We start from the raw sequence: 22,960 nt of genomic DNA, 5'->3' as shown, positions 1-22,960 counted from the left end.
CATAATAGCTGATATGGGGTTGTGTTTTGGATTTGTGACCAAAACAGTGTGGATAAGATAGAGATGCTTTTGTTATTGCTCAGCAGGGTTTGCACAGTGTCAAGGCCTTTCTGCTCCTCACTTCACCCCACCAGTGAGGAGCCCGTGGGGGACAAGGAGTTGGGAGGGAACACAGCCTGGAGGCCTGACCCCAACTGAGCCCAGGGATATTCCAGACTGTATGGTGTCATGCTTAGCACATAAAGCTGGGGGGATGAGGAGGAAAGGGAAGATGTTCAGAGTGATGGCATTTTTCTTCCCAAGTCACCATTACACGTGGTGGAGCCCTGCTTTCCTGGAGTTCATTGGACACCTGTGGGAAGTGGGGAATCAGTTCCTCGTTTTGCTTTGCTTGTGCACATGGCTTTCACTTTACCTATTAAACTGCATCTCAACCCACGAGTTTTCTCACTTTTACCCTCCAGCTCTCTCCCCCGTCTCACTGCGGGGAGTGAGCCAGTGGCTGTGTGGGCCTGAGCTTCCAGCCAGGGTTAAACCATGACAGTCCTAAATTAGGTCTGGCTCAGGTGTGAGCACGTGGCTGTGTTTCTGCTGATTTACCCAGAGAAGGCACTGTGATAACACTTGCCAAGTTATGACATGCAATATTTAACCTGGCAGCTGGGACGGAGTAACCTTGTAAACACACTTTCCTCTCAGACCAGCAGGATTTTTGTGCTGGATCAGTGCCATGTCACAGGTGGTTGTGGCATCTTGATTAGGGATGAGGTAACCTAAAGTCAAGTTCAACATCCTGTGGATTTACACCCTAAATAAATCCCAGGACATTCAGTGCGGAATTTCACTCCTTAAAAATCACAGGGCAAACAGGGAAGTGTTCTTTTCATGTAACTGAAAGTACCTGGGAGTAGGAGGCACAACCCAGTGTCAGGCTAACGTGAATATTGTCTTCTCAGACACTCTGATGGTGCCAAAACATGAATTTTGGCTCTGTGACTGAACTGCACCCTTCAACCCTTTCTGTTGGAACCAAGCCCGAAATTCTGTAGCCAGAGTTCATTGCAAGGGGAACTAGTATTAGATTCCTGAGACTGGAATATCCCAGCATCTTACTGTCTGTTTACCCTCTAACCACTTTTAAAACACCATATTTCACAGAATCACAGAATGCTTTGGGTTGGAAGGGACCTTAAAAGTCATCTTGTTCCAACCCCTGCCATGGGCAGGGACACTTTCCACTGGACCAGGCTGCTCCAAGGCTCATGCAATCTGGCCTTGGACACTTTCAGGGATGGGGCATCCACAGCTTATCTGGGCCACCTGTGCCAGGGCCTCACTCCCTCACATTAAAATCTAAATCTACCCTCTCTGCAATCCATGGAGTCAATTATCTCTATAATTTATCTCATTGATGGAGTGAGTTTTACTTTGCACTAGTCTTGTAAGGTTGGGAACTTTCACAGGACATTGCTCAACCCTCTTGGACCCATTTCTGAGCATTGAGAAACATCCCTGCTCCAATGGATATTGCAGCTTCAGAACGTGGCTTTTTTTCAAATTATATTTTTTTGAGAACTACAGAATATAATTCTAAAAAAATTACAGATGAAACTGGGATTTTAAATATTAACATTGGTTTGGCTCCTTTGGGGTCATCAGTCCTGTCTAATGGACTCCCATTTTACACCTCCACAGCTCTGGCCTTGAGCTTTACTGGGTCTTCCAAAGGACCCTCAAACACCTGAGCACACTTGGAGGCAACCACCTCTCTCTGGGCACAGTGGAGGGAACCTTGAATGATTCAGCCTTTAATTTGGTGAATTGAGATTGAATCCAGGTTCTCATCCTTCCTTCTTCCCCATATTTGTCACAGTCAGGCGATGCATTTGCAAGTCTCCCATTTCCTTTCTTATATACCTGTAACTCACCAGATTATAACCAAACACCTCTAGTTTAGGCACAGATCTGACAACTCAAAAGAAAGAAAGTTCGAACCCTTGTCCTCCTGCTTGAAGGGCTCTAAATTAAAAGAAATTAAAAAATAAATTTGCTTTTATCGAGGCTGGTGGCATAGCACAACAGAGGCTGACTTCAGGCAGAATTTACTGTCCCTGAAAGAATTTCTGTCTTGCACCGAGTGTGACAGTGACAACATGTGGGGAGCTCAGTGCAGAGGGCTGAGCAAAACCAAGCAGGTCCCCTGGAATGAGTGTGGTTGAACTGTGCATTTCTGCAACCCCTTCCTGGCTTTTCCTGCCCCTTGGCTGCCAGGAAAAGCAAGATCAGCTCTGGGTGCGATGTTTGACCGGGGCTGATACCGTGGGGTGAGCAATGCCCTGTGCCTCTGCCGGGATTTCCCCCTCTGGGGCTCAGCACTTGTTTCTCAGTGTCAGAGTCTGCACCCTTCTGAATTTTCCCCTCCTCTGCTTGTGGCTATTTTCAGGGAAAAGCTGCGCCCTCAGGTAGGAGTGTGATAGCCTGAACCTTGCTCCTCTGGAATCTCAGTGCTTGGCTGTTGCGTGCAACGAGCTGAATTTCTTGCAGTAGGGGAAGGAAGATGTTTAATGAGCACATCAGGTGCAACTGGAGAGAGCACTAGACTCAAAAGCTGGACGGCTTGTCCCCAGCCAGAGGAACGGATATCTGCCCTGGTGGAACAGCTCTGGGGCAGCCCCAAGAACACGATGTTGTCTGCCCTGCCTGGTTCCTGCACCTGGGCAGGGCTCAGCCCTCCTAGTTGCAGACTTAGAGTCGTCAACCGGGCTTTGCCCGATTTCTGTTCTTCTTTGCCCAGTAGCGGGGCTGATGCTGCCGGTTTGAGGCTGTTGAGGAGGAAAAGGAGTGTGAGACTACAAGGGCAGGACGGTGAAAGGCAAGAAATGAGGAAGGAAAACACAACTTGATAAGACGAGAGGAGAGAAAAAAGCACTTTTCCGTGGCAGAAACACCCCAACCCATTATAGGGATTAATTCAGGATTTTATCGTGGTCCCCCTACCCCGGGCATCACGACTTGGGCGGGATGTGGGTGAGGGTGAGATGTGGGGCGGGAGCGGTGATATCCTGGTGATACAGGCACAGTTCGCACTTCGCTCCTCGTTTATTTACTCCTGTAATTGAAATACCTGTGAGGGCGAGGGAGGCGGCTGAAACCTGCAGACACAATGGACCGTGAACTCCAGCTGCCTTTACAAATCCAAACATTTTTATCAGCCTTTGCTGATAAAAATCAGCCATTTATCACAGGGAGCCTGACCCTCAGCAGCTCTTTTTCAAGTCCCTCCAAAGAAAGAGGCATCAGCAGTGAAAACTGCTCAGCATCCAGCTGGTGAGAGGACAGGACAAACAGTTGTTTTCCTCCTTGACATTTCTGAAAGTCTCCAATTCCCCGAAAATATTGCAGTCAATTTTCTCGGCTTTTTCAGTATTCTCCCCCCCCCTTTTTTTTTTAAGTGCAAAATTCAACATTTTTGTTTTGCTTTGCTTTTCCAAAAACCTGTACAAATACCCCTCAGTCAGTCCAGAGGAATAATTTTCTCTGTTGCAAGAAAGTGTCATTAATGCACTAACAAGAATTTGGGCAGCTGCTGCCTGACTTTTGCAACGCCTCTTCCAGGTTAGGGAATGCTTCGGAATGGCTTTAAACTGGATGAGAGTAGGTTTAAATTAGATACTAAGAATGAATTTTTACTGTGAGGGTGGTGAGGCCCTGGCACAGGTTGCCCAGAGAAGTTGTGTCTGCCCCATCCCTGGAAGTGTTCAAGTCCAGGCTGGATGGGGCTTGGAGCAGCCTTGTCTGGTAGAAGGTGTTCCTGCCCATGGCAGGGGGTAAGAATGGCATGATCTTTAAGGTCCCTTCCAAAACAAACCATTCTGTCATTCTGTGAACTTTGTGCCCATGTTCCAGGATGGTAAACCAAGGCCATACTGGAAACTGCTGCCGGATCCAGCTGCCCTGACAATAAGAGAGCACACGTAAGGCCGCATCCATAGGGCGATGTCCACACAGCTCCCAGCCACCACTTCCAAATTCTAGCCATGGAAATAGTTCCTGGGTGCAGGGTTGGACCGTGGAACTCGGATCCCAGTGGGAATCATGCCCACTGCACCCCCATGCCACGTCCTAAGGAGACGATGCGTGTTGCACCGAACGTAGGCAAAAACGTGACTTGTCCTTTCCTTCCAAGTTTCCTTTGGAGAATATAAAAAAAAAAAGGAATAAAAAAAAAAAAGAAAACATTAAAAGAGGAGGATGAATCACAGCTTAGTCAGAGTTGGGGCTCGTCAGAGCAATTGCTGATGGTGCTGGCATTTTGATGCCGGGGGCAGGGTGCCAGGAGAGGCTGGCTGGTGACCAGTGGGTTCTTCCAAAGGGGACGGGGAATTAAGTCCAGGATTCTTATGGTAGGATGCATCCAAAGCCTAATTCCACTGTTCACGATGAGTTACTAGGTGAGTTCAATGTTAGAGCAGCAGTGGAACATAAGAGGGAATTGAGGTAGTTTGGCTCTGATGTTTTTGGAGAAGTTTGCAGCCTGTAAGCCCTGTAAGAGATGGGTATACTGTTCTCACAGAAACAGGTTATTTCCCCCTTTTCTGCCAGACTTCCCCTCTTTGCACTGCCCTTTCCTCTCCCACCTCTCTGTACCTGCTGCCTTCATCCCTCAGACACTCAAGGTCATTTTTTCCCCCATCCACCACCAGGATTTTCAGATTTTAAGCCCTGCATTACATTTATACCCCTGTCCCTTTGCATTTATTAAATGGTCCCTGAGATGGGGTGGGTGAAGCAGCAGCTCCAGCCAGCACTGGCTAGTTTATCCCACCCTCCACATGCTCCATCACACAGCGCAGTAGAGGATGTGGGACAGCATCCCTGGCTGTCCCGTGGCATCCTGTGCTTGTTGTGCCTCTCAGCGAGCTGACACACCTCTTACTGACAGCATTCCTCCCCCTCAGTGACTTGCTTTCTGGAAAAATCGCTGAGCTAAGCACCTCCGTGGGCTCCTTTCACAGCAGCTGCGAGCAACAGCTTATTTACCGGTCTGGGTGCTATTAATAGGGAGCTGGGATTTTGCATGGCACAACTTGAGAGGGGAGAAATAATCCTTTCAGAGCACCTAGTGAGACATCCTGCTCACCACCCTCTCCCCAGGGTGAAAGTGCCTTATAAATAGTAATGGTTCTTCCAGCTGACCTCCCTCGGAGCAGCTGGGTGCTCGTGCCCCTGAAATCCAGGCCATTTATTTAGGAGTTGAAGCTTTCCGCTCCAGTTATTCAGGAGTTTTTAAGCCAAGAGTTACTAGGTGGAGCTAATTTGAAGTGACTGTGATTTTAATTCAGGCAGGGTTTCGCTTTCGGGCTCCTTTTGATATTGTGGGGGTGGTGACTTGTGAAGCCACAGAGAGGAGAGTGAGCTGCTGGAGGAAGGGGGATGATGCCCAAATTCCTTGTCCTGTAACATCATGTGAATATTTGTCCTACTTCTGATTCATGTTTTAGCTGGCAACTGAGCTTCTGTTGCCCTCCATGTGAAAAGGATTTGGGGATTTTGGAAAAAAAACAACCCTCCTGGCCTTTCCCAAGGATGGATTTTGTGCACAGTGGTCCAGGGACCGCTGTTGTGCCTGATCCCCATCCCACATTTGCCAGCTGGAGCGCTCACTGCTCTCTCCCATCTTCCTTCCCACATCCCAAATCTGGTTCTTTTCCAGCTCCCTCATAGTAGCTATTTAAAAATTCTTTTTTTTTTTTTTTTCATTTTTTTTTTGTTGTTGCCTGTGAATATTTTTTCCCTGTGTAGGAGAGGGAAGGATTGTGCATTTTTTACTCTATCCATCTTGGCTCCATGTAAGGAATTGGCCAAAAATACCTTCTTTCTAGATGTGTTAACAAATACAAGCCTTTGCTTCCAGGGGAGGAAAATGCCCTATATAATAAAAGAAGGGGTTTGAATGCTTTAAGTATCTGAGATGCTCCTTGTCGGGCTTTAAATTTTCAAGCAAAATTTGCTTTATTAAACCCCATCAAAGCAGATGCTCCCACCTCTGCGGCTCTTCCCACCTCTCACATATTCCCACTTCTCCCTGCTGTGGCACGTTCCCACCCAGCATCCTGCCAAAAGGACCCCTCTGTGCCAGGTGGGATAATCCTCATAGCTAAGGCAGTGTTGGGGTGCAAGGGGAGGGTGTTGAGCATCTTTAGCACTTCAGTGTCACCATAGGAATTTTCTGAGTGGCTCCTGGACGATGTCCCAACCCCTCTGTGCTGCAAACACAGGCTGTGTCAGGGTGTGAGTATTGCTGGGGTGCTGTTTGCAGCCTAACTGAAGGTGGAAATGAGACTTGCAGGAACCTGGAGAGCAGATTAAGGAGTTTAATAAACTAATAGAAGAATGAAAATTTTAAAAAAGAATAATAATAATAATTACATATTTATCATAGGCGAATATACATGACAGATAGACAAATAATAGAACGAAAATATTAAAATATTAATAAATTAATAATGAAATAACAAATAATAAATATGAAACCAGCGAGATTAATAAATTCAAAATAATAAGATAAATAAATAATAAATCAATACTAAGCACCCGTTTGAGGGCAAAGGTTCCCCGCGGAGCATCCCCAGCGCTCCCGCCGCTTCAGCCCCTTGCGGGGAGGGACGGAGGGATGCGGGGGGGGGGTGGACCAGGCGCCTCCCGGGCGCGGATGCGGGCGCGGAGCGGGGCGGAGCAGCCGCGGTGGCCGCGGGCGGAGGAGGAGCCGCCGCATCCCGGGCATCCCCTCCGGGGGAGGCGGCCCCGGCACCGCATGTGCGACGTGAGGGACGTGCAGGAGCGCAGACACCGGCATCCCCCAGCCCCCCGGCATCCCCTGAGCCCCCCCGGCATCCCTCGAGCCCCCTCCGAGCCCCCCGGGTTCCTCCGGCCCGAACCCTCTGAGCGCGGTGTGGGGGCGCGCCAGCGGAGCCCCCCGTCCCACTGCTGTGTACTTGGAATTCATTTATTTTATTATCACTTTATTATTTTATTCAAAAAATATTGTTATCTCTAAAATAATTTTTATTTTGTTTCTCTCGTTTTGATTTTTTCAGTTAATTTTATTTTTATTTTTATTTTATTAAAATTCTATTTTTTTTAGTTTATTTTTTCCCTTTTTAAAAATTTTATTCCATTTTTATTTTCTATATTTTTATTTTATTTTTTTTTGTTACTCCATTGTTATTTTCTACTTTTCTTAGGGTTTATTTTATTTTCCTCATATATTTTCCCTTTTATGTCCTTTTTATCCTCTCAATCTTTACTTCATTTTATTTTCCCCTTTCTATTTCCTCGCTTTACCTCCTTTTAATTTTTCTAAATTACTATTATTTTTTTTAAATTTCATTTTAATCTCCCCCTTTTACTTTTTATTTCCTTTTCACCATTTTAACGATTTAATTATCATTACTGGTTTTATTATTTTTATCGCTTTTACTCAATTAATTTTCTAACACGGGAGAAGCGAGACGGGAAAGTTTTTTAACCGTACGGTTTTTTAGCTCGGGGGAGCCTTCCCACACCCACCCCCCTGTGACACCCCCATAATCCCCCCCCTTGCTGTCGCATCCTTTGGTTTGGGGGGTCGGTGGTCGCGTCCCCGCGGGGAACAAAGCGGGTCCTTTGTCCGCGCTGCAGTTCCGGGGGCGGGCGGCGGGGGGCAGCACTGCCCGGGCCGCGCCGCATCCCCCCCTTCATCCTCCCCCTCCTCCTCCTCCTCCCCATCCTCCCCATCCTCCTCCTCCTTCCCCGCCTCCTCCGCGGCTCCGCAGCGCCCGCCCGGCCCCTCCCTGCCCTCCCCGCCCCGCGGGGCGGGCACCGCCGGGCCCGGCCTGTCGGGATAGAAATAGGCGGCACCGGAGCTGCCGGCACATCGCGAGCGGAGCCGGGTAGGGCAGCAGCCGAGACCGCAGCAGCAGCAGCGCCACGAGCAGACCTTCTCAATCCTTTCTCCCCGGCTGCCTCGCGTGGAGATTTTTCCTACTCTTTTTTTTTTTTTTTATTTCACCCCCCTATTTTTTTTCCAGTTATAAAGGGAAGCTGTGGTTTTAGTTTGTTTTTTTTTTTTTTAGATATATTTTTCTTTCCATCGCAGTCCGCGGCAGGGCTCGCCCTCGCTCCCTCCCAGCGCGCAGCGGCAGCGCTGGTGCCGTTCCTGCCCGGCTTTGTGCCCTGGAGCCCCGTCCCTCCTCTTCCTTCTCCTCCTCCCCCCTCCTGCCGTAAAACCTTCACGAGGCTCCGAGCAGCAGCATCCGAAAGCGCCGCAGCCGCTCGCTGAAACCACCGACTGCAGCAAAAACCCTTTTTATTTTTTGTTACATATTTCCTCCCCCTCCTTCCTCTTTTTTTTTTTTTTTCTCCTCCTCCTCTCCCCCGCAAACGCATCAAGGTGGACGCGGAGCGCAAAAAGACCTTTGTTTTAAAAATGCCCATGGAGCTGACGCAAAGCCGCATCCAGAAGATTTGGCTTCCCAATGACAACCGCCCGGCGCTGCCCCGCCGCTGTGAGTACGGGCACCGCAGCATCCCCGCGGGATGGGACGGGATGGGATGGAGGGGTGGGTGGGAAGCAGTCCCCGTCCTTTGCGCTCCCAGAAGGGGCTCTTTGCAGCGCCCTCCTCCCTCAGCATCCGTGCAGCATCCCGCTTCCCCCCTCCTCTGCCTGCTCCAGCATCATCCCCGTGCCCGCATCCCACTCGCTGCCATCCCGTGACTCACTTCCAGCCCTTGGGAGCTGGAGGAAGGTGCAGCCGTCACATGGCCCCGCGCAGCGGAGGATGCGGGGAGGTGCCGAGACACGCGTGGCCCAATTTCCACTCCCTCCTCCCCGCTCCCCCTCTCGGCTTCCAGCCCTGGGATTAAAAAGGAAAGGGAGCAGGTTGTTCACCTCGGCGCCCGGTCACCGGCTCAGCAGGGATTTTCAGGGTGTCACAGAGTCGTGAATGGTTTGGATTGAAAGGGACCTTAAAGCTCATCCTGTTCCAACCGCACTGCCATGTGCAGGGATACCTTCCACTAGACCAGGTTGCTCCAAGCCCCATCCAATTAGTGCATTATAAATTTTTACCTTTTTTTGGAGGTGGAGGCAGGATTAGGGAAATGGATTTAGGGGAAAAAAACCCCAGCCGTTTGCACTTTATCATTTAACCCTGCGGGATGAGATAAGAGGCAGGTGGAGGGGAAGGCAGAAATTAATGCTGAAACTTATGCAGTGCTCTTTGAAGCTCAGAAAGATCCTTGAGGGGTTAAAACCAAGCTCCGTGCTTAAAAAAATAAATTATATATATATATAAAATCAAATGCTTGGGTCATCCCAATGTGTTACTATAAACCAATTCATGAATCATAATACAATCTGAAAGCTCAGGAGGCAGCTCCTTTAACTCACCCAACAGCTAAACTGACAACCTACCAGTTGTGCAACTCCGTGTAACTCTAAATGAGCATCGCAGGAATCTGCAGAGCCGGGATGGAGGAGATGGCACTGGATGGAGGATAGAAGTGGCTTGGGCAGTTGGGTGAATCAGTCTTTCCGATGCTTTTCTTCATCAGGCATTTAAAGTCGCTTCTGTTGTTTATTTCTCTTGGCTGGAAAGTATCCCCTTTTTAAAAAACTAATAATAATTTTAGAAAAAGCAGATATCCTATGAATTTGCCAGCTGTTGTTGCCAGGGGCTATGGGTCAGGCTCCCTGGAGCAGATGTTGGGACGTGCTGCCTGAGCCTGGCAAGGGCAGCTCTGCAGCAGGAGCTGCTGAGGAAATGGGATTTCAGCAACAGGCTGAACATCTGGGTTGCCAAGGGGCTTTGGTCTGAGTGGGGTAAAATGGCTTAATGCTTTGCACGTGTGTCTGTATGGCTTGACTTTTCTCAGGGACTGACACCTCTGAAAGAAATGCCTTGTGCACGCAGAGCCTCCCAGTGCTTTTTGCCACTTGGTTTCTCAGAGGAGAGAATTCCCTCTTGGTAGAGGAGAAAACTAACATATTTAGTATATTAAGGCACCAAGGGGCTTATTAATAACGTAATGTGGCTTCTAATTATTTTTTCTCGGGCTGGGAACAAGCCACGCTGGGCACTTTTTGCTGTGCAATATGGGAAGAGGGTTGTTAGGCTGTTTTAGATCTTCTTTTTTTTTAAATTTTTTTTTTAATTTATTTTTTTTTAACACAGGGTGGCTATTTTAAACTCGAGGTGCTATTAATTCCTCAGCAGCAACAAAGAGCAGAGCCACAAAGCTGGGTGGGAAGTGGGGGTGTAACGGAGAGCACGGCCGGTGTGGTCCCTGGAGGGAGCGGGAGCATCCCTGGGAGCATCCTCTGGAAGCTGCTCCCTGCGCGTGAAATAATTAGTCCGATTGTCGCTTCCTCGTCAGTGGGAGGCTGGAGTGGCTCGGAAGTGGTGCCTTCATCTGGCCTTTTGACGGCGATCCATTAAATTGCTGTCAAGCTGCACGTCTCTCACGTAGGGGCTGGGAAAGTCAAGTCGTCGCAGGCGCCGGGTGGGCAGAGCCAGGCGAGGGGAGGGGGCTCGGGAGGGGGATGCTCCAGGAGGGAAGGGGCTGCCGCTGCCTTTCTCTGTCCCGTCACTTCTCTTTGCCATCACTCCCGCTCGGGGGCTGTGCCTGTAAAACCCCGGCTGGCGCGTTTTCGGGGCGGTAGCGGTTCCACGTGTGCGTGTGATGCAAAGTGCAGAAACCTTCATGCGTGAAGGTGTCAGGGGATTGCAGTGAGAAGAAGCTGCAGAAGGGGAATGTAGGGCTAATGTAGAACATGTGGTGTGGGGGAACACTTATACGAGGAGACCGTAAAAGTGCCTGAAGTGGGGAGGTGGCTGTTTTATCCGACCTGTTAGAGAAGCAAGTTTCCTTCCCTCTTGTGGTTTGTATTGTTTTGTTGTGTTTTTTATTTTTGCTTCCTTCCCTCCCCTGTTCTGGTAAAGCACAGGAGCTCATCAGTGCTGACTTTCTGGCAGCTGTAAGCCACACGTGATGAGCGCCTTCTAAATATCCTGACTGAGCCTGAAAGTCATCCCTGACCTTGACTTACCTGGCTAGATATGGATAAGCAGTAATGAATATCCATTGAAATCCCCGATAGCTTCCCAGCAGTGGTGAAAAGAAATTATGAATGAGGTCTTTGTGAAACACTGAGCAAAACACTGGTTTCTGTTTCATCCCTGATGCAAAGTTTCTCCGGAGACTTTTGTGATTTAGTTGGGTTTGGGCTCAGATTCCTGATAAAAAGTTCCTTGCTGGATACCCTGGTGTTTTGGGAGCTGCTCCCAGGTCTGTAAACAGATGCTTTTTCATGGTCCAAGGGGAACCTGGATCTTGATCTTTCCTTTGGCAGAAAAACAGATTGTGGGGAGATTCCTCAATTACAGGTGTTTAACTCCTGCAGCACCCAGTCCCAGACATCTGGGACTGTCACAGATGTCTGGAGCCAAAGGCACATGAACAGTACCCAGTATTGTCCCCATCCTCTTGAACTGCTATTAATGGCCCAAAATCCTCTTGGCTCATTGAGATCCTTTGTCCACTCTTAAAGGAAGGGTTTCTTTATTTGGGTATTATTCCCTCCTCCTCACTTTATCTAATAAGTGTGTGGGTTTTGTTGCAAAACCAGACTTGCAGCCATAGGTTGTGAGAGGAAGTGAAACTGTTAGAGGGGAAACAAAGATTTTTCTGGGTATATTGCTCAGCTCCCTTGGTACCCAAGCATGGAAAATTGGCACTTGCTGCCAAAATCGATGAGAGCTGCCCTGGGCTTTTGAAACGCAGCACTGGGGAGGCAGGTTCTACAAAGGGAGTGAGTGTGAGGGCAGCTCCAGCCTGAGGAATGTGGAATATTTATGAAAAGAAGAAAAAGAGAAAATATATTTTAGGTAGTTTTTAATCTCTTGCCTGCTGAGTCTGCTTTGGTGAGACAACGAGGAAGATGATGGGAGGCTCTTCTCTGCTGTCTGGTTGCCAGTGCTGTCACTCTTCCTTGTGGTCTTAATTTGGTTTCTTCAGCTGTTGGATTTATTTTTTTCCTAGAAAGCAAAGGGAATCCCACATAATTTGCATGTTTTATGGATACCTCTCAATTTTGTTTGCCCTCTCCAGATCTAATCTGAGTCTCCATCCTCAGGTCCCACCTGCAGGCAGCTGGGACAGGCAGGCAGAGCTCTCCACCTAGACCATAATTAAGCTGGGGTTTATGGCTCTGCCACCAGCCACTCACTCCCTGCATTCCTTTCCCATGAGGTCTCTGGGCTCACGGGGTGGATGGAAGGGTGGGAGGGAAATCCCCTGGAGGGTCTTGCCTGTCCTGCCCTTGCTGGGAGGGCTCTTGGAGTGTCACACTGGGTGGCATGAAAGGCAGCTGGCTAATCTAAATTCCATTAGGCATCATTAAGATCTTCCTTTCCTGGCTTTGTGCCTTGGCCTTGCCCGTGTGCGGCACCATGTGAGAAGCAATTCTTCAGAGCAAGCCCTAGAGAGGAGCAGGGATGCAGCCAAGGGAGAGGGATGCTGCCTCATTACATGTTCCACGGAATGTGTGGTCCAGATGCATCCCCTGACACTGGGGCTGCAAAATACTAAAAAAAAAAATCCCAAACTGTATTCCCAGTCCTGTAACCTCAGCAGTTTCCTCTGAACTGAACCAGGAATTTGCTTTCAAAAGGATTTATGGGGGGAGAAAGTGATTCACCTGGGCAGCCTGGAAGCTGATTTGTCTGCATTTTGGTCATGCCATTCAAGTGACTTGGACAGGAATTTCTCTTCACTTGCCAAGTCATTGCTAAGTGCTGCCTCTGGATTTTATTTCCAGCTGTTTGACATGGATGCTCTTTACCACAAAAAAAACCCCAAACCAACAACCCAGCTTAAAATAGGTTTATGAGAAAAAAGGGATAAATTACTTGGATATCTGCTTTTAAATGCTAATGGTTCTGTGGTCTTCATACCCTGTTTGTCTTCAGAAAAACAGTTGGTTGCATTTGCTCGTGTATCAGTTAAGAATCTAGTCAAATATTTTGGAAGATGCTCTCTGGGTGAAGATCTCTGTGCAGACCTGGTATTTCAGCACAGCAGCAGTGTCTGAAGTGTGCTGCTGCAGGACCTGGACCAAAGTACTTGGCCATCCTCCAGCTTTTCACAGAATTGGCCAATCCACAGAAATGGGAGGTTGTGTTTGCCTTGTTTTCTTTTTTTTTTTTGGTTGTAAGTAAGGAAACTGAGGGGTGGAGACTCTCCAGGGAGCCTGGGCCAGCTGCTGGTTCCTTGCCTACTTTGCAGCCATCAGGATGTTCTTACTGTGGCTTTCAGGCTGTGACTGTCATCCCCCCCTGGTTTGGGTGACACCAGGGTGAATTTGGGTCAGCATGGCTTAGCTGGGCCAGCTGTGTCTCACCAGTGGGAAGCCATGGAGCCATCCACCATGCCTCCTGCTCAGGGTCTTGGTTGTCCAAACTCATGAGAGGGATGTACAAGAGATTACAGAGGTGATGGTGCACAAAGAACATGGGTTTTGGATTTTCTCGGCTGCTGAAGGATTTAGGGGAAGGCTGAGTGAAGAGCAAGTGCCTTGTAGGGTTGATACAAGATGAGCTGGAGGATTCACAGCTGCTCATGTTCTTTTTTCTCCTCCTCCTCATAGCCTGTGGGCCACAGCTTGCCAATTCCCCCACTGTGATAGTGATGGTTGGCCTCCCAGCCCGTGGGAAGACCTACATCTCCAAGAAGCTGACCCGCTACCTCAACTGGATCGGTGTCCCTACAAAAGGTGAGGCATTCACTGGCTTCCTGGGGGAAGCATGAGGTCTGGTCCTCAGGAGTTGCTGTAGGAGCTCAGTGCCTTGGGATGTAGTGGGAGAGCTTTCCAAAATCGGATGGTCCAAATATTGACGTTTTGCCATCATTTCTGCTGCAGCCTGGGTCCTCCTTCACTTCAAGATCAAGAGATGTCCCTTGAGCCCTTTGCTCTAAGGATGTAATTTCTCATCACTTTGCTTGCTTTAATTGCAGAAACTGTACAGATGAGATGAGCTCCTGATTTTGATGGTTTTTGTCTTTCCCAAATAGTTTTCAACGTGGGGGAATATCGCCGTGAGGCCGTGAAGCATTACAGCTCTTATGACTTCTTCCGTCCTGACAACGAGGAGGCCATGAAAGTCAGGAAGTAAGTGTGGGCACTGCCTCCATCCTGGTGAAGCCCATGGCTGGAGCACAGTTACCCAGTTTGTTCGGGGGTGATAAGCAGGGCTCTACTTTTGAGTTCTCCCTGCCTGGCCAAAGAGGCCTGACTTGGGTGCCAAGAGCTCAAAACTGAAGCTGTGTGGGCTTGGTAGCTTCAGGGTCACCAGCCCATCCAGAGGACATCAGGACTACACATCTCCTCTTTTGCAGGCAATGTGCCATGGCTGCCTTGAGGGATGTCAAGCTGTACCTGACGGAAGAGGCTGGACAGATTGCGGTAAGAACGGAGATGCGCTCCATGGGATTTTGGCAAGTCCCAGTCCTGAACGTCTTGTGCCATTTGCTCTGCAGTTTCTTCCCTGAGGAGGGGCTCAGTGGGAAACCAGGCACTTGTTGTGCTAACTGAAATCTTTGCTTTTAAAGGTTTTCGATGCCACCAATACCACGCGGGAGAGGAGAGGGATGATCCTAAACTTTGCCAAAGAAAATGGATTTAAGGTTGGTACCATGGGGCTGATGCCTGCATTGCATAGTCCACCTTTAGTGTACTGTTGGTGTATCTTTCACTAACATGTTGTCCTCATGATGCTCCTGTGTAAGGGATATTTCATTGCTGGGTTTGATTAAAAATGTGAAACTCTTCCCTCATTCCTCGTAACAAGTCCTGGAGAAGGAAACAATGGGAGCAGGGCAGAGGCAGAGCTCTCTGGGCTAGCAGGGAGGAGGTTGTGTTGGGCAGGGAGCTGTTTGAGTGTTAAAAGCCTTGTTGGCTTTCAGTTGAGGTTTGCTTTGTTTCACAGGTGTTCTTCATTGAATCTGTCTGCAACGATCCCACTGTGGTTGCCACCAATGTTATGGTAAGTGTGGAAGTGTCTTGCTTTTGTTTTCCCTCCATAGACAGGTAAGAAGCCTGGTTCTCATGGTGGACTTCAACCACCCTGGTATCTTTTGGAGGGACAACGCAGCATGGCACAAGCAATCCAGGAAGTTCCTGGAATGTGTTGATAATAACTTCCTTCCCCAAGAGAGAGGAGCCAACAAGGAGAATGTGCTGTGTTGCACCTTGTTGCTATCAACAAGGAAGGGCTGGTGAGGAATGTGAAGCTCAAGGGCAGCCTGGGCTGCAGTGACCATGAAATGAGACCTTAGCAGAGCAGACTTTGGCCTCTTCAGGAATATGCTTGGTGGAGTACCAGGGTATAAAGCTCTGGAGGGAAGAGGGAACCAAGAAAGCTGGATCATCTCCAAGTTCAGGTGTGATGCGTTACCAACAAAGAAGTAATCAAAAATGTCAGGAGGCCTGCATGGATGAACAAGGAGCTCCTAGACAAACACAAAAAGGAAGCCTACAGAGAATGGAAGCAAGTAGAGGCAGCCTGGGAGGAATACAGAGATTGTTTGAGTAGCTGGGGATCAGGTTAGAAACAATAAAACCCTGACAGAATTAAACCTGGACAGGGATGTCAGGAACAACAAGAAAAGCTTCTATAGGTACATTTGATGATAAAAGGAAGACTAGGGAAAATGTGGGCCCTCTCCAGAAGGAAATAGGAGGCCTGGATACTGGGGATATGGAAAAGGCTGTGGTACTCAATGACTTTTTGCCTCAGTTTTCACCACCAAGTGCTCCAGCCCACCGATGGAGTTGTAGAAGGCAAAGGCAAGGACTGGGAGAATGAAAAGTCACCTGCTGTAGAAGATCAGGTTTTTGACCATCTAAGGAACCTGAAGGTCTACAAGTCCATGGGACCTGATGTGATGCATCTGTTGACCCTGAGGGAACAGGTGGATGAAGTGGGGAAACCACTATCCATCACATTTGAGAAGTCATGGCCATCCGGTGAAGTTCCCACTGACTGGAAAAGGGAGAACATAACCCTTGTTATTAAAAAGAGATAAAAAAGGAGACTTGGGAATCTGCAGGCTGGTCAGTCTCACTTTGGTGTTTGGCAAGATCATGGATCAGATCCTCCTGAAAGCTATGCTGAGGCACATGGAAAATGAGGAGGTGATTAGAGAGAGCCAGCATGGCCTCACTGAGGGCAAATCGTGTGTGACAGGCAGGGCTTGGTATTGGGACTGGTGCTGTTTAACATCTCTGGTGACATGGACAGTGGGATCAAAGCACCCTCAGCAAGTTTGCCGATGACACCAGGCTGTGTGGTGTGGAGGAAGGGATGCCATCCAGAGGGACCTGGACAGGCTGGAGGAATGGGTCTGTGCCAATCCCATGAAGTTCAAGAAGGCCAAGTGCAAGGTGCTGCACCTGGGTCCGATCAATCCCAAGCACAAGTACAGGCTGGGTGGAGAATGGATCGAGAGCAGCCCTAAGGAGAAAGGGTGCTGGGCTGGGACTGGAGCGTGGCTTTTGCTCCTGTTGGGAGCTGTTGTCCCAGGGCCAGTGACCAGCTCTTTGAGAGGTTGCACACAGCCTTTTCCATGACGCTAATAAAACCCTCAGTTTGCTGCATTTTTTTTTTTTTAACTGGATTTTTTTTTTTTGAGGATTTTAATCCCTTTATTTGGAAACTAATGCTTGAAGGGGGAGAAAATGAATGTGGGATTCTGCTCCATGGGGGTGCTGCAGATGAATAGTGCTCGTAGTGCTGGGATCAGTGTGGAAAATATGCCATGGGCCCTGGATGCTGCCACATGTGTCACTCTGTTGTGTTATCCTGTTCGTTTCAGGATTGCCTTTGAAGTTACTAATGTGTAATGCTGCTGTTCAAACCCAAATCTTCAGGGAAAATAGCCTGTTAGATTAGTTCAAGCAGAACTCAGTCCATGGGAGTTCTGGATATTCGTGTTGCCCATTTGTAGTATCTGTCAGCCCAGTAACTTGCAGTGAATAGTGCACAGAAAGGCTTTGAATGTTGTTATGCAAATATCCTTTTGCTGACCCAGGATAAACATCTTGTCTAAGTTTGTGCGCTTTCCATTCTCAGCTTGAATTTAAACCTGATGCTTTTTTTTTAACCACAAGGAAGCTCAGTTTTCCTCACTGTGTTGGGTGGTGAGGTGCTACCGCAATTCCTGGGAGAATGGGAGTGGACTGATGCACATCTGTACTAACCATGCAATGGTTTATACCAGATTATCTCACTTTATGCTTATTTTTGAGTCTAACTTGCTTCTTTTGTACCCCATGATAAGTGATGACTGTAAAGTGTCTCAGCTGTTTGCTGAATGTTGGCAGGACTTTATAATTCGAGATTAGCATTGTTTGGCTGGGAGACCTTCCTGACCTCTCCTTGTGGCCTGTTTTTTTTTTTTTTACAGGAAGTCAAATTGTCCAGCCCAGATTACCGGGACTGTAACTCCACTGATGCCATGGAGGACTTCATGAAGAGGATCAACTGTTACCAAGCCAGTTACCAGCCACTAGATCCTGATGACTACGACAGGTAAGAGACTTTGCTGACTTTTGAGCTGGCTTAAACACCCTCCTGCTCCCAGGAGAGAAGCAGTGAAGGCTGAAGCTGTATTTCACTTTGTGTTCAAATACCTGACTGTGCTAGGGTAACGTATGGCCAAGCCTCACCGCGAAACCAGGCTTTTTCCTTGAAATTGCTGGTTTTCCCCAGCCCTGTGCCAGGGAGTCAGGCACTGAAACTTTCCCAGGCTCTTCTGGGCTCAGATATGCTGTTTTCAACCCTGTTCTGCAGGTTTAAATACAAAGGGTTTGTAAAAGCACTTGAGTTTGAGTGGTTGAGGTGCTTTTGTCATTGTCCCACTTAAAGGAAGGGATTGGTTGGCTCAGACTACAGGACTGAGCAAGCCCTGTGGCTTCTGCCTAGTTGTGTGCCCTGGGAAGACCTTTGCTGTCCTGTATGACTCTGCAGGCACCTCCCAGCCTTTCCACTGCTCACAAACACGTCTGTGTGCTCTACCCGGATTATTCCACTCCTGCTGATCCCTGTTGTGGGGAGGAGCATGTTCCCTGTTAGTCCTGTTTAATCCTCTTTACTGCTGCAAGGAGGAATGGCGATTACACTGGTGTTATTCAGCTCTCCGTGAATCCCCATTACCTGTTGGCTTCCTGTTGAAAATAGCCTGCAGGAAATCCTTTTAGCTGGGTGATTATTATGCTGAGGGAGATAAGTCACAAGGCTGTTTCATGAGAATGATGTTTCTTTCTTTCCCTAGGGAACTTTCTCTCATCAAAGTCATTGATGTTGGCCGACGGTTCCTGGTCAACAGGGTTCAGGATCACATCCAGAGCAGGATTGTTTACTACCTGATGAACATCCACGTCCAGCCCCGTACCATTTATCTCTGTCGGCACGGAGAGAGCGAGTTCAACCTCATGGGCAAGATTGGAGGGGACTCTGGCCTCTCCAACAGGGGCAAGAAGGTGAGGGAGAAGGGGAATACTCCCCTGTGGCTTCGAGGAGGGGTTTGGCTGTAGTAGATGCCATGTGTTGGATGAAGTGTATATTTGATGACAGCTGGGTTGCTCAGGATCCATCCATAGGGCTGGTTAAGTTTGGGCATGGCCTCAAAACAAGACTTCCCAGCCATCATTGTTACTTGTAGTCTTGCACCTACTTAGGCCTTAACAGAGATTGGGCTGCAGAAAGCAAATAAGCAGAGCTATGGTTAAGGATGGCCAAGGATTTTCCATAACACTGTGGGAAAGCCCAGGTCATGGTGCTGTTTCCTGAGTGCTAATGTTCCTTGAAGACAATAGGTTGCCTCTTTCTCCTCTGCTTTCTCTCTGTTCTCACACCCCTTCTTGGGGATCATTGCATGTGTGGCTGCTCATCACCTCGGAGCAGAAGACTAATCTGTCTGCTTATGGAGGGCAAAAGCAGACCTGAAGAAGTCAACACTTACTGGGAAGCAGGGAAGAAGGCCCATTGGGAAGCTATGGACCAGGAATCAACCTTTTTTTTTTTTTATGCCCCACAGTTTGCGCTGGCGCTGAACAAATTTGTAGAAGAGCAGAACCTGAAGGACCTCAAAGTCTGGACCAGCCAACTAAAAAGGACAATCCAAACAGCAGAAGCTCTCCAGTTGCCCTACGAGCAGTGGAAGGCACTCAATGAAATTGATGCTGTGAGTATCTTCGATTGGAGTAGGAAGAGCTGGATCAGGCTGGTTGTTGCTTGACAAGAGAGAGCAATAGCACCAGACTCTTTGCTTCTGCTAAATCTCAGCTGTCATGGGGAGATTTTCCTTCTGTGGGAAAGGGTGGTACCTCTGCAGGACTCACCTTTTGGCTTTGATCTTAGTTGTACCTTCCGCAGATTGTTCAAATGTTGTCTTGAATTATAGAATGGTTTGGGTTGGAAGGGACCTGAAAGCCCATCTGTTCCAACCTTGTGCCATGGGTAGGGACATCTTCCACTAGACCAGGTTGCTCCAAGCCCCATCCAGTGTGGTGGATTAAAATGATTTTTGCTTGGAACTGCTCTTTTGCTGACCCCTCACAGGGTTATGGACAGTTGCTTTCGAGAAGGTTTTGCATGTTGACTGTGCTGATGCTTTTTGACCTGAGTATGTCCAGTAACCATGGATGTCCTGTTCTGGCAGGGTGTGTGTGAAGAAATGACGTATGAAGAAATCAGGGAGCAGCATCCAGAGGAATTTGCTTTGCGTGATCAGGATAAATATTACTACCGTTATCCTTCAGGGGAGGTAGGTCTGCAGGGAGACCTTCGGAGACATGACTTCTGCTTTAAATGCGACCTTTTTGTCTTCATTCAATCCTCTAAACTTGAGTAGTGAGTGCTCCAAGAAACTAGAATAGAGAAAAGTCAGGGCTTATATTCACCTCTATGCTGAGCTCTTGTGAAATCGTGGTATGTGAAGATATCACTGAGAAATGCATCACTTAACAAACAGTCCCACTGACTTTACAGCAGATTAGTAAGAAAGGGACTCTGGAGATTTCTAGTCCAAGTTCCATCATTATATCCACTCAAAGTGTTGTGCTGCCCCAATTTCCTTTTCTGTCATTTCCAAAAAAAGTAATTTTCACCCTGTTCTCAGTATCATTCCCTAAGGGTTGATGGTAACAGCTCTGTTATTAGCAATCTGCTTTCAGGGTGTGACACAATGAGGTGGGAATTTACATCAGTTCTGGATGATACTTTAAGCTGTGAATTGAGCTATTTGTCCCCAAATTAAAAGTCATTTGGGAAAATAGACATAGACATTTGGGAAAAATCTTAGATACACTGTCATGAGGATGTTTCCAAACAGAGGAATGTGTGGAGATGTCAGACACCGCCTCTGGGTCTCTGGAGCTCGTTCTGGCTGCCTGTCATGGTTCTTTATGAAGTCCTTCAAAACCCTGGCATTTCTCAGGTTGCCCCAGACTCTTCATAACTTAGAAATCCTGTAGAAAAATCAAATTTCAAGATGAAAAAGGCATGCTATCCTGAGAGCCTCTATTGCTTGCCTTAATAAAGTCTCCAGTACTGAGATGTGATTCACTGAGGTGGGAACAGCTTCTTCTCTGATGGAAGAAGTATCTGTGTTCTAGAATAGCCTGAAGATAAGGATTTACTTGTTTTTAGCAGTAATTATGTTAGTTTGGTCAGAGGCATGAAATCAGTAAATGTAACAAGACAAGGAGCATTGCTGCTCCTGAGGTGCTCGTTTCTTTGAGTCTATGCCTCATCTTCCTTCCTGTCTTTTGTCCCAGTCCTACCAGGATCTGGTGCAGCGCCTGGAGCCAGTCATCATGGAGCTGGAGAGGCAAGAGAATGTCCTTGTGATCTGTCACCAGGCTGTCATGCGCTGTCTCCTGGCATACTTCCTGGACAAGAGTGCAGGTGAGCTCCCTGTCTGTGGGAAGAGGATGGACCCTGCTGGAGGAGGGGTGATGGATGCAGCTCTGCGGAGGTGTGTTCAGGTCAATGTGGGCCTGGAGCATACATCTTGTTAGGTGTGGGGTGGCCTTGGCTGTTGATAAAGATGCTTTTGGAGAGGAGGTGGGATAACCCTCCTGCTTTGCTGTCTCTGCAGATGAAATGCCCTACCTGAAATGTCCCCTTCACACGGTGTTGAAGCTGACCCCGGTGGCCTACGGTAAGTGGGACCTTCCTACTAAACGTGAGGAGGGGTTTGACTTGTACCTCCTCCTGAATCCAGGCTGCCTCTGGGAGAAGAGCAGGGATTTGTGGTGGAGCATTGGGCAACACCCTGTGCGTTTTGGGTTTGCTGATGGCCTCTCTGTCTCCTTTGCTCCCCTCTGCAGGCTGCCGGGTGGAATCCATCTCGCTGAATATCGAAGCCGTCAACACCCACAGAGATCGCCCGGAGGTGAGTGTTGCTTTTCCTTGGAGCCATCCCTTGGTGGTCCCCTCCTGTCCCCTATGGTCAGCTGGCAGTGGGAACACCTGGAGTGGGCATGGGGAGATGGCTCAGCTGGGTGCTTGGAAGTGCTGCTGGTGGAGCATCAGATGGGTTCTTGCTCGGCAAAGTGGTGGCTGGTTCAGGGTTTTCCAAGGGAAAAGGAGCGTTGCATGTGCCTGCTTCCCAGTGTGTTTGCCCAGACTAGAGCTGGCCCGGGGAAAGCTCCTCCCTGGTCTTTCCCTTTTACCGGTACAGTCATCCATTCACTGAAGCAGGGAATGGAGCCATGGGTGGAGAAGGTGACTTCTCCCAGGTCTCCCAGTTTTCTGGCAGAGCCTGGGCTCAATGCCCAAAGTCTGACTTTGCAGATTTTGATTGTTTGTTTTTGTTGTTTTTGTTGTTTGTTTTTTTTTTTTCCTAGTATGCCCATGGCACTGTGGGGCTACCAGAATGCCTTTCTGCTGGGTAGGGTGTGGTGGTGCTGGGCTGGGGATGCTGTGGGGAGGAGACCCCTCTTCTGAAAAAATTCCTGTAAGGGCTGGTCTATCTGCCATATGCTCCACTGGGAGCTCAGAGGCCAGAGAGTGGGATACCAGCTTGGTGTTGGTTCTGGGTGCCCCGGGGATGTTGTGCCCCTGTCCCAGATGCTGGGACCTTTCCAACTTGTGCTTAGTGGTGATGGAGCCCAACTGGACAGTCGGAGCCGTCCTCTTTTGGCCCCCGTCTCCTTTCCTTCACTTCCTGACCTTGGCAGGTGGCAGCATCTGGGCCACCTCTCCCTCCCCATGGCTGTAAGGGGGAAGCCAGTCCTTCCCCCTGCCGTGGGGGCCATCAGTGCCCTCCTCCACCACCCTTGCTGGGGGTGGCAGGAGGGCCAAGGGTAGGATGGAGCAAGACACACACGAAGTCCTTGGGTCCCCTGCTCGGCTACGTCGGTGCTGCCCCTCCATCCCTCCTCGCTTGAGTAGGAGCTTGGCAGTGCCAACCCTTGCTGGCTGCTCTGCTCCCACTTCCCAAGTCTTCCTTATCAGCTTGGGCTGGCTTGTCTTCCCTCTTCTTGCTTTCACACCTCTCCCTGGGCAGAGGGACCGGCTTCGAGGAGGAGACCGATGAGTGCCTCTCTCTGTTGTGCAAAGTCATGCCTTGACTGCTGCTCCGTGTTTTTAGCTATCTGTAGTTACTCTTTTGTGAGCAGAGACTTAGGTGAGGGGAAGGTCTTTTGTGTCTGAGTGCGGGCACTTTATTTTTGGCCCCTCCCATTCTGTGCTCTTGAGCACTTTTGTATTGGGTTTTTTTTTTTTGTTTGTGTGTCCAGAGCCTTTCGTTTGCTCATTGACAGTGATTGTGGGGAAAAACAGAGGCCACTTTAAGAAAAAAAACCAAAACAACCTGCTCCTTTTTTTTTTTTTTCCTTTATAACTGTCGCCTT

At 48.7% G+C, this 22,960-nt stretch overlaps 1 protein-coding gene across 4 annotated transcripts in view; it reads left to right on the top strand.

Annotated features, from left to right (window-relative positions):
* The window catches only part of PFKFB3 (6-phosphofructo-2-kinase/fructose-2,6-biphosphatase 3), a 44,662-nt gene that overhangs the window by 14,534 nt on the left and 7,168 nt on the right, over positions 1 to 22,960 (top strand). Inside the window, exons 2-14 of one of the 4 annotated variants that reach the window (XM_017807814.1) lie at positions 8,432 to 8,546; positions 13,688 to 13,813; positions 14,113 to 14,209; positions 14,437 to 14,503; positions 14,650 to 14,724; positions 15,027 to 15,083; positions 17,506 to 17,630; positions 18,373 to 18,580; positions 19,138 to 19,284; positions 19,762 to 19,866; positions 20,879 to 21,008; positions 21,202 to 21,264; positions 21,434 to 21,498. In XM_017807814.1, the coding sequence (XP_017663303.1) occupies positions 8,468 to 8,546; positions 13,688 to 13,813; positions 14,113 to 14,209; positions 14,437 to 14,503; positions 14,650 to 14,724; positions 15,027 to 15,083; positions 17,506 to 17,630; positions 18,373 to 18,580; positions 19,138 to 19,284; positions 19,762 to 19,866; positions 20,879 to 21,008; positions 21,202 to 21,264; positions 21,434 to 21,498 (1,344 nt within the window). In that variant the 5' untranslated portion in view covers positions 8,432 to 8,467. Of the gene's footprint in view, positions 1 to 8,157; positions 8,547 to 13,687; positions 13,814 to 14,112; positions 14,210 to 14,436; positions 14,504 to 14,649; positions 14,725 to 15,026; positions 15,084 to 17,505; positions 17,631 to 18,372; positions 18,581 to 19,137; positions 19,285 to 19,761; positions 19,867 to 20,878; positions 21,009 to 21,201; positions 21,265 to 21,433; positions 21,499 to 22,960 lie in introns of those variants that run through there. The other 3 variants (XM_017807815.1, XM_017807816.1, XM_017807817.1) reach the window with 3 other exon arrangements.

This window comes from Lepidothrix coronata, unplaced genomic scaffold (assembly GCF_001604755.1).
Source record: "Lepidothrix coronata isolate B3197 unplaced genomic scaffold, Lepidothrix_coronata-1.0 Scaffold20, whole genome shotgun sequence".
Taxonomy (NCBI): Eukaryota; Metazoa; Chordata; class Aves; order Passeriformes; family Pipridae; genus Lepidothrix; species Lepidothrix coronata.
This window is presented reverse-complemented; position numbering and strand designations above follow the sequence as displayed.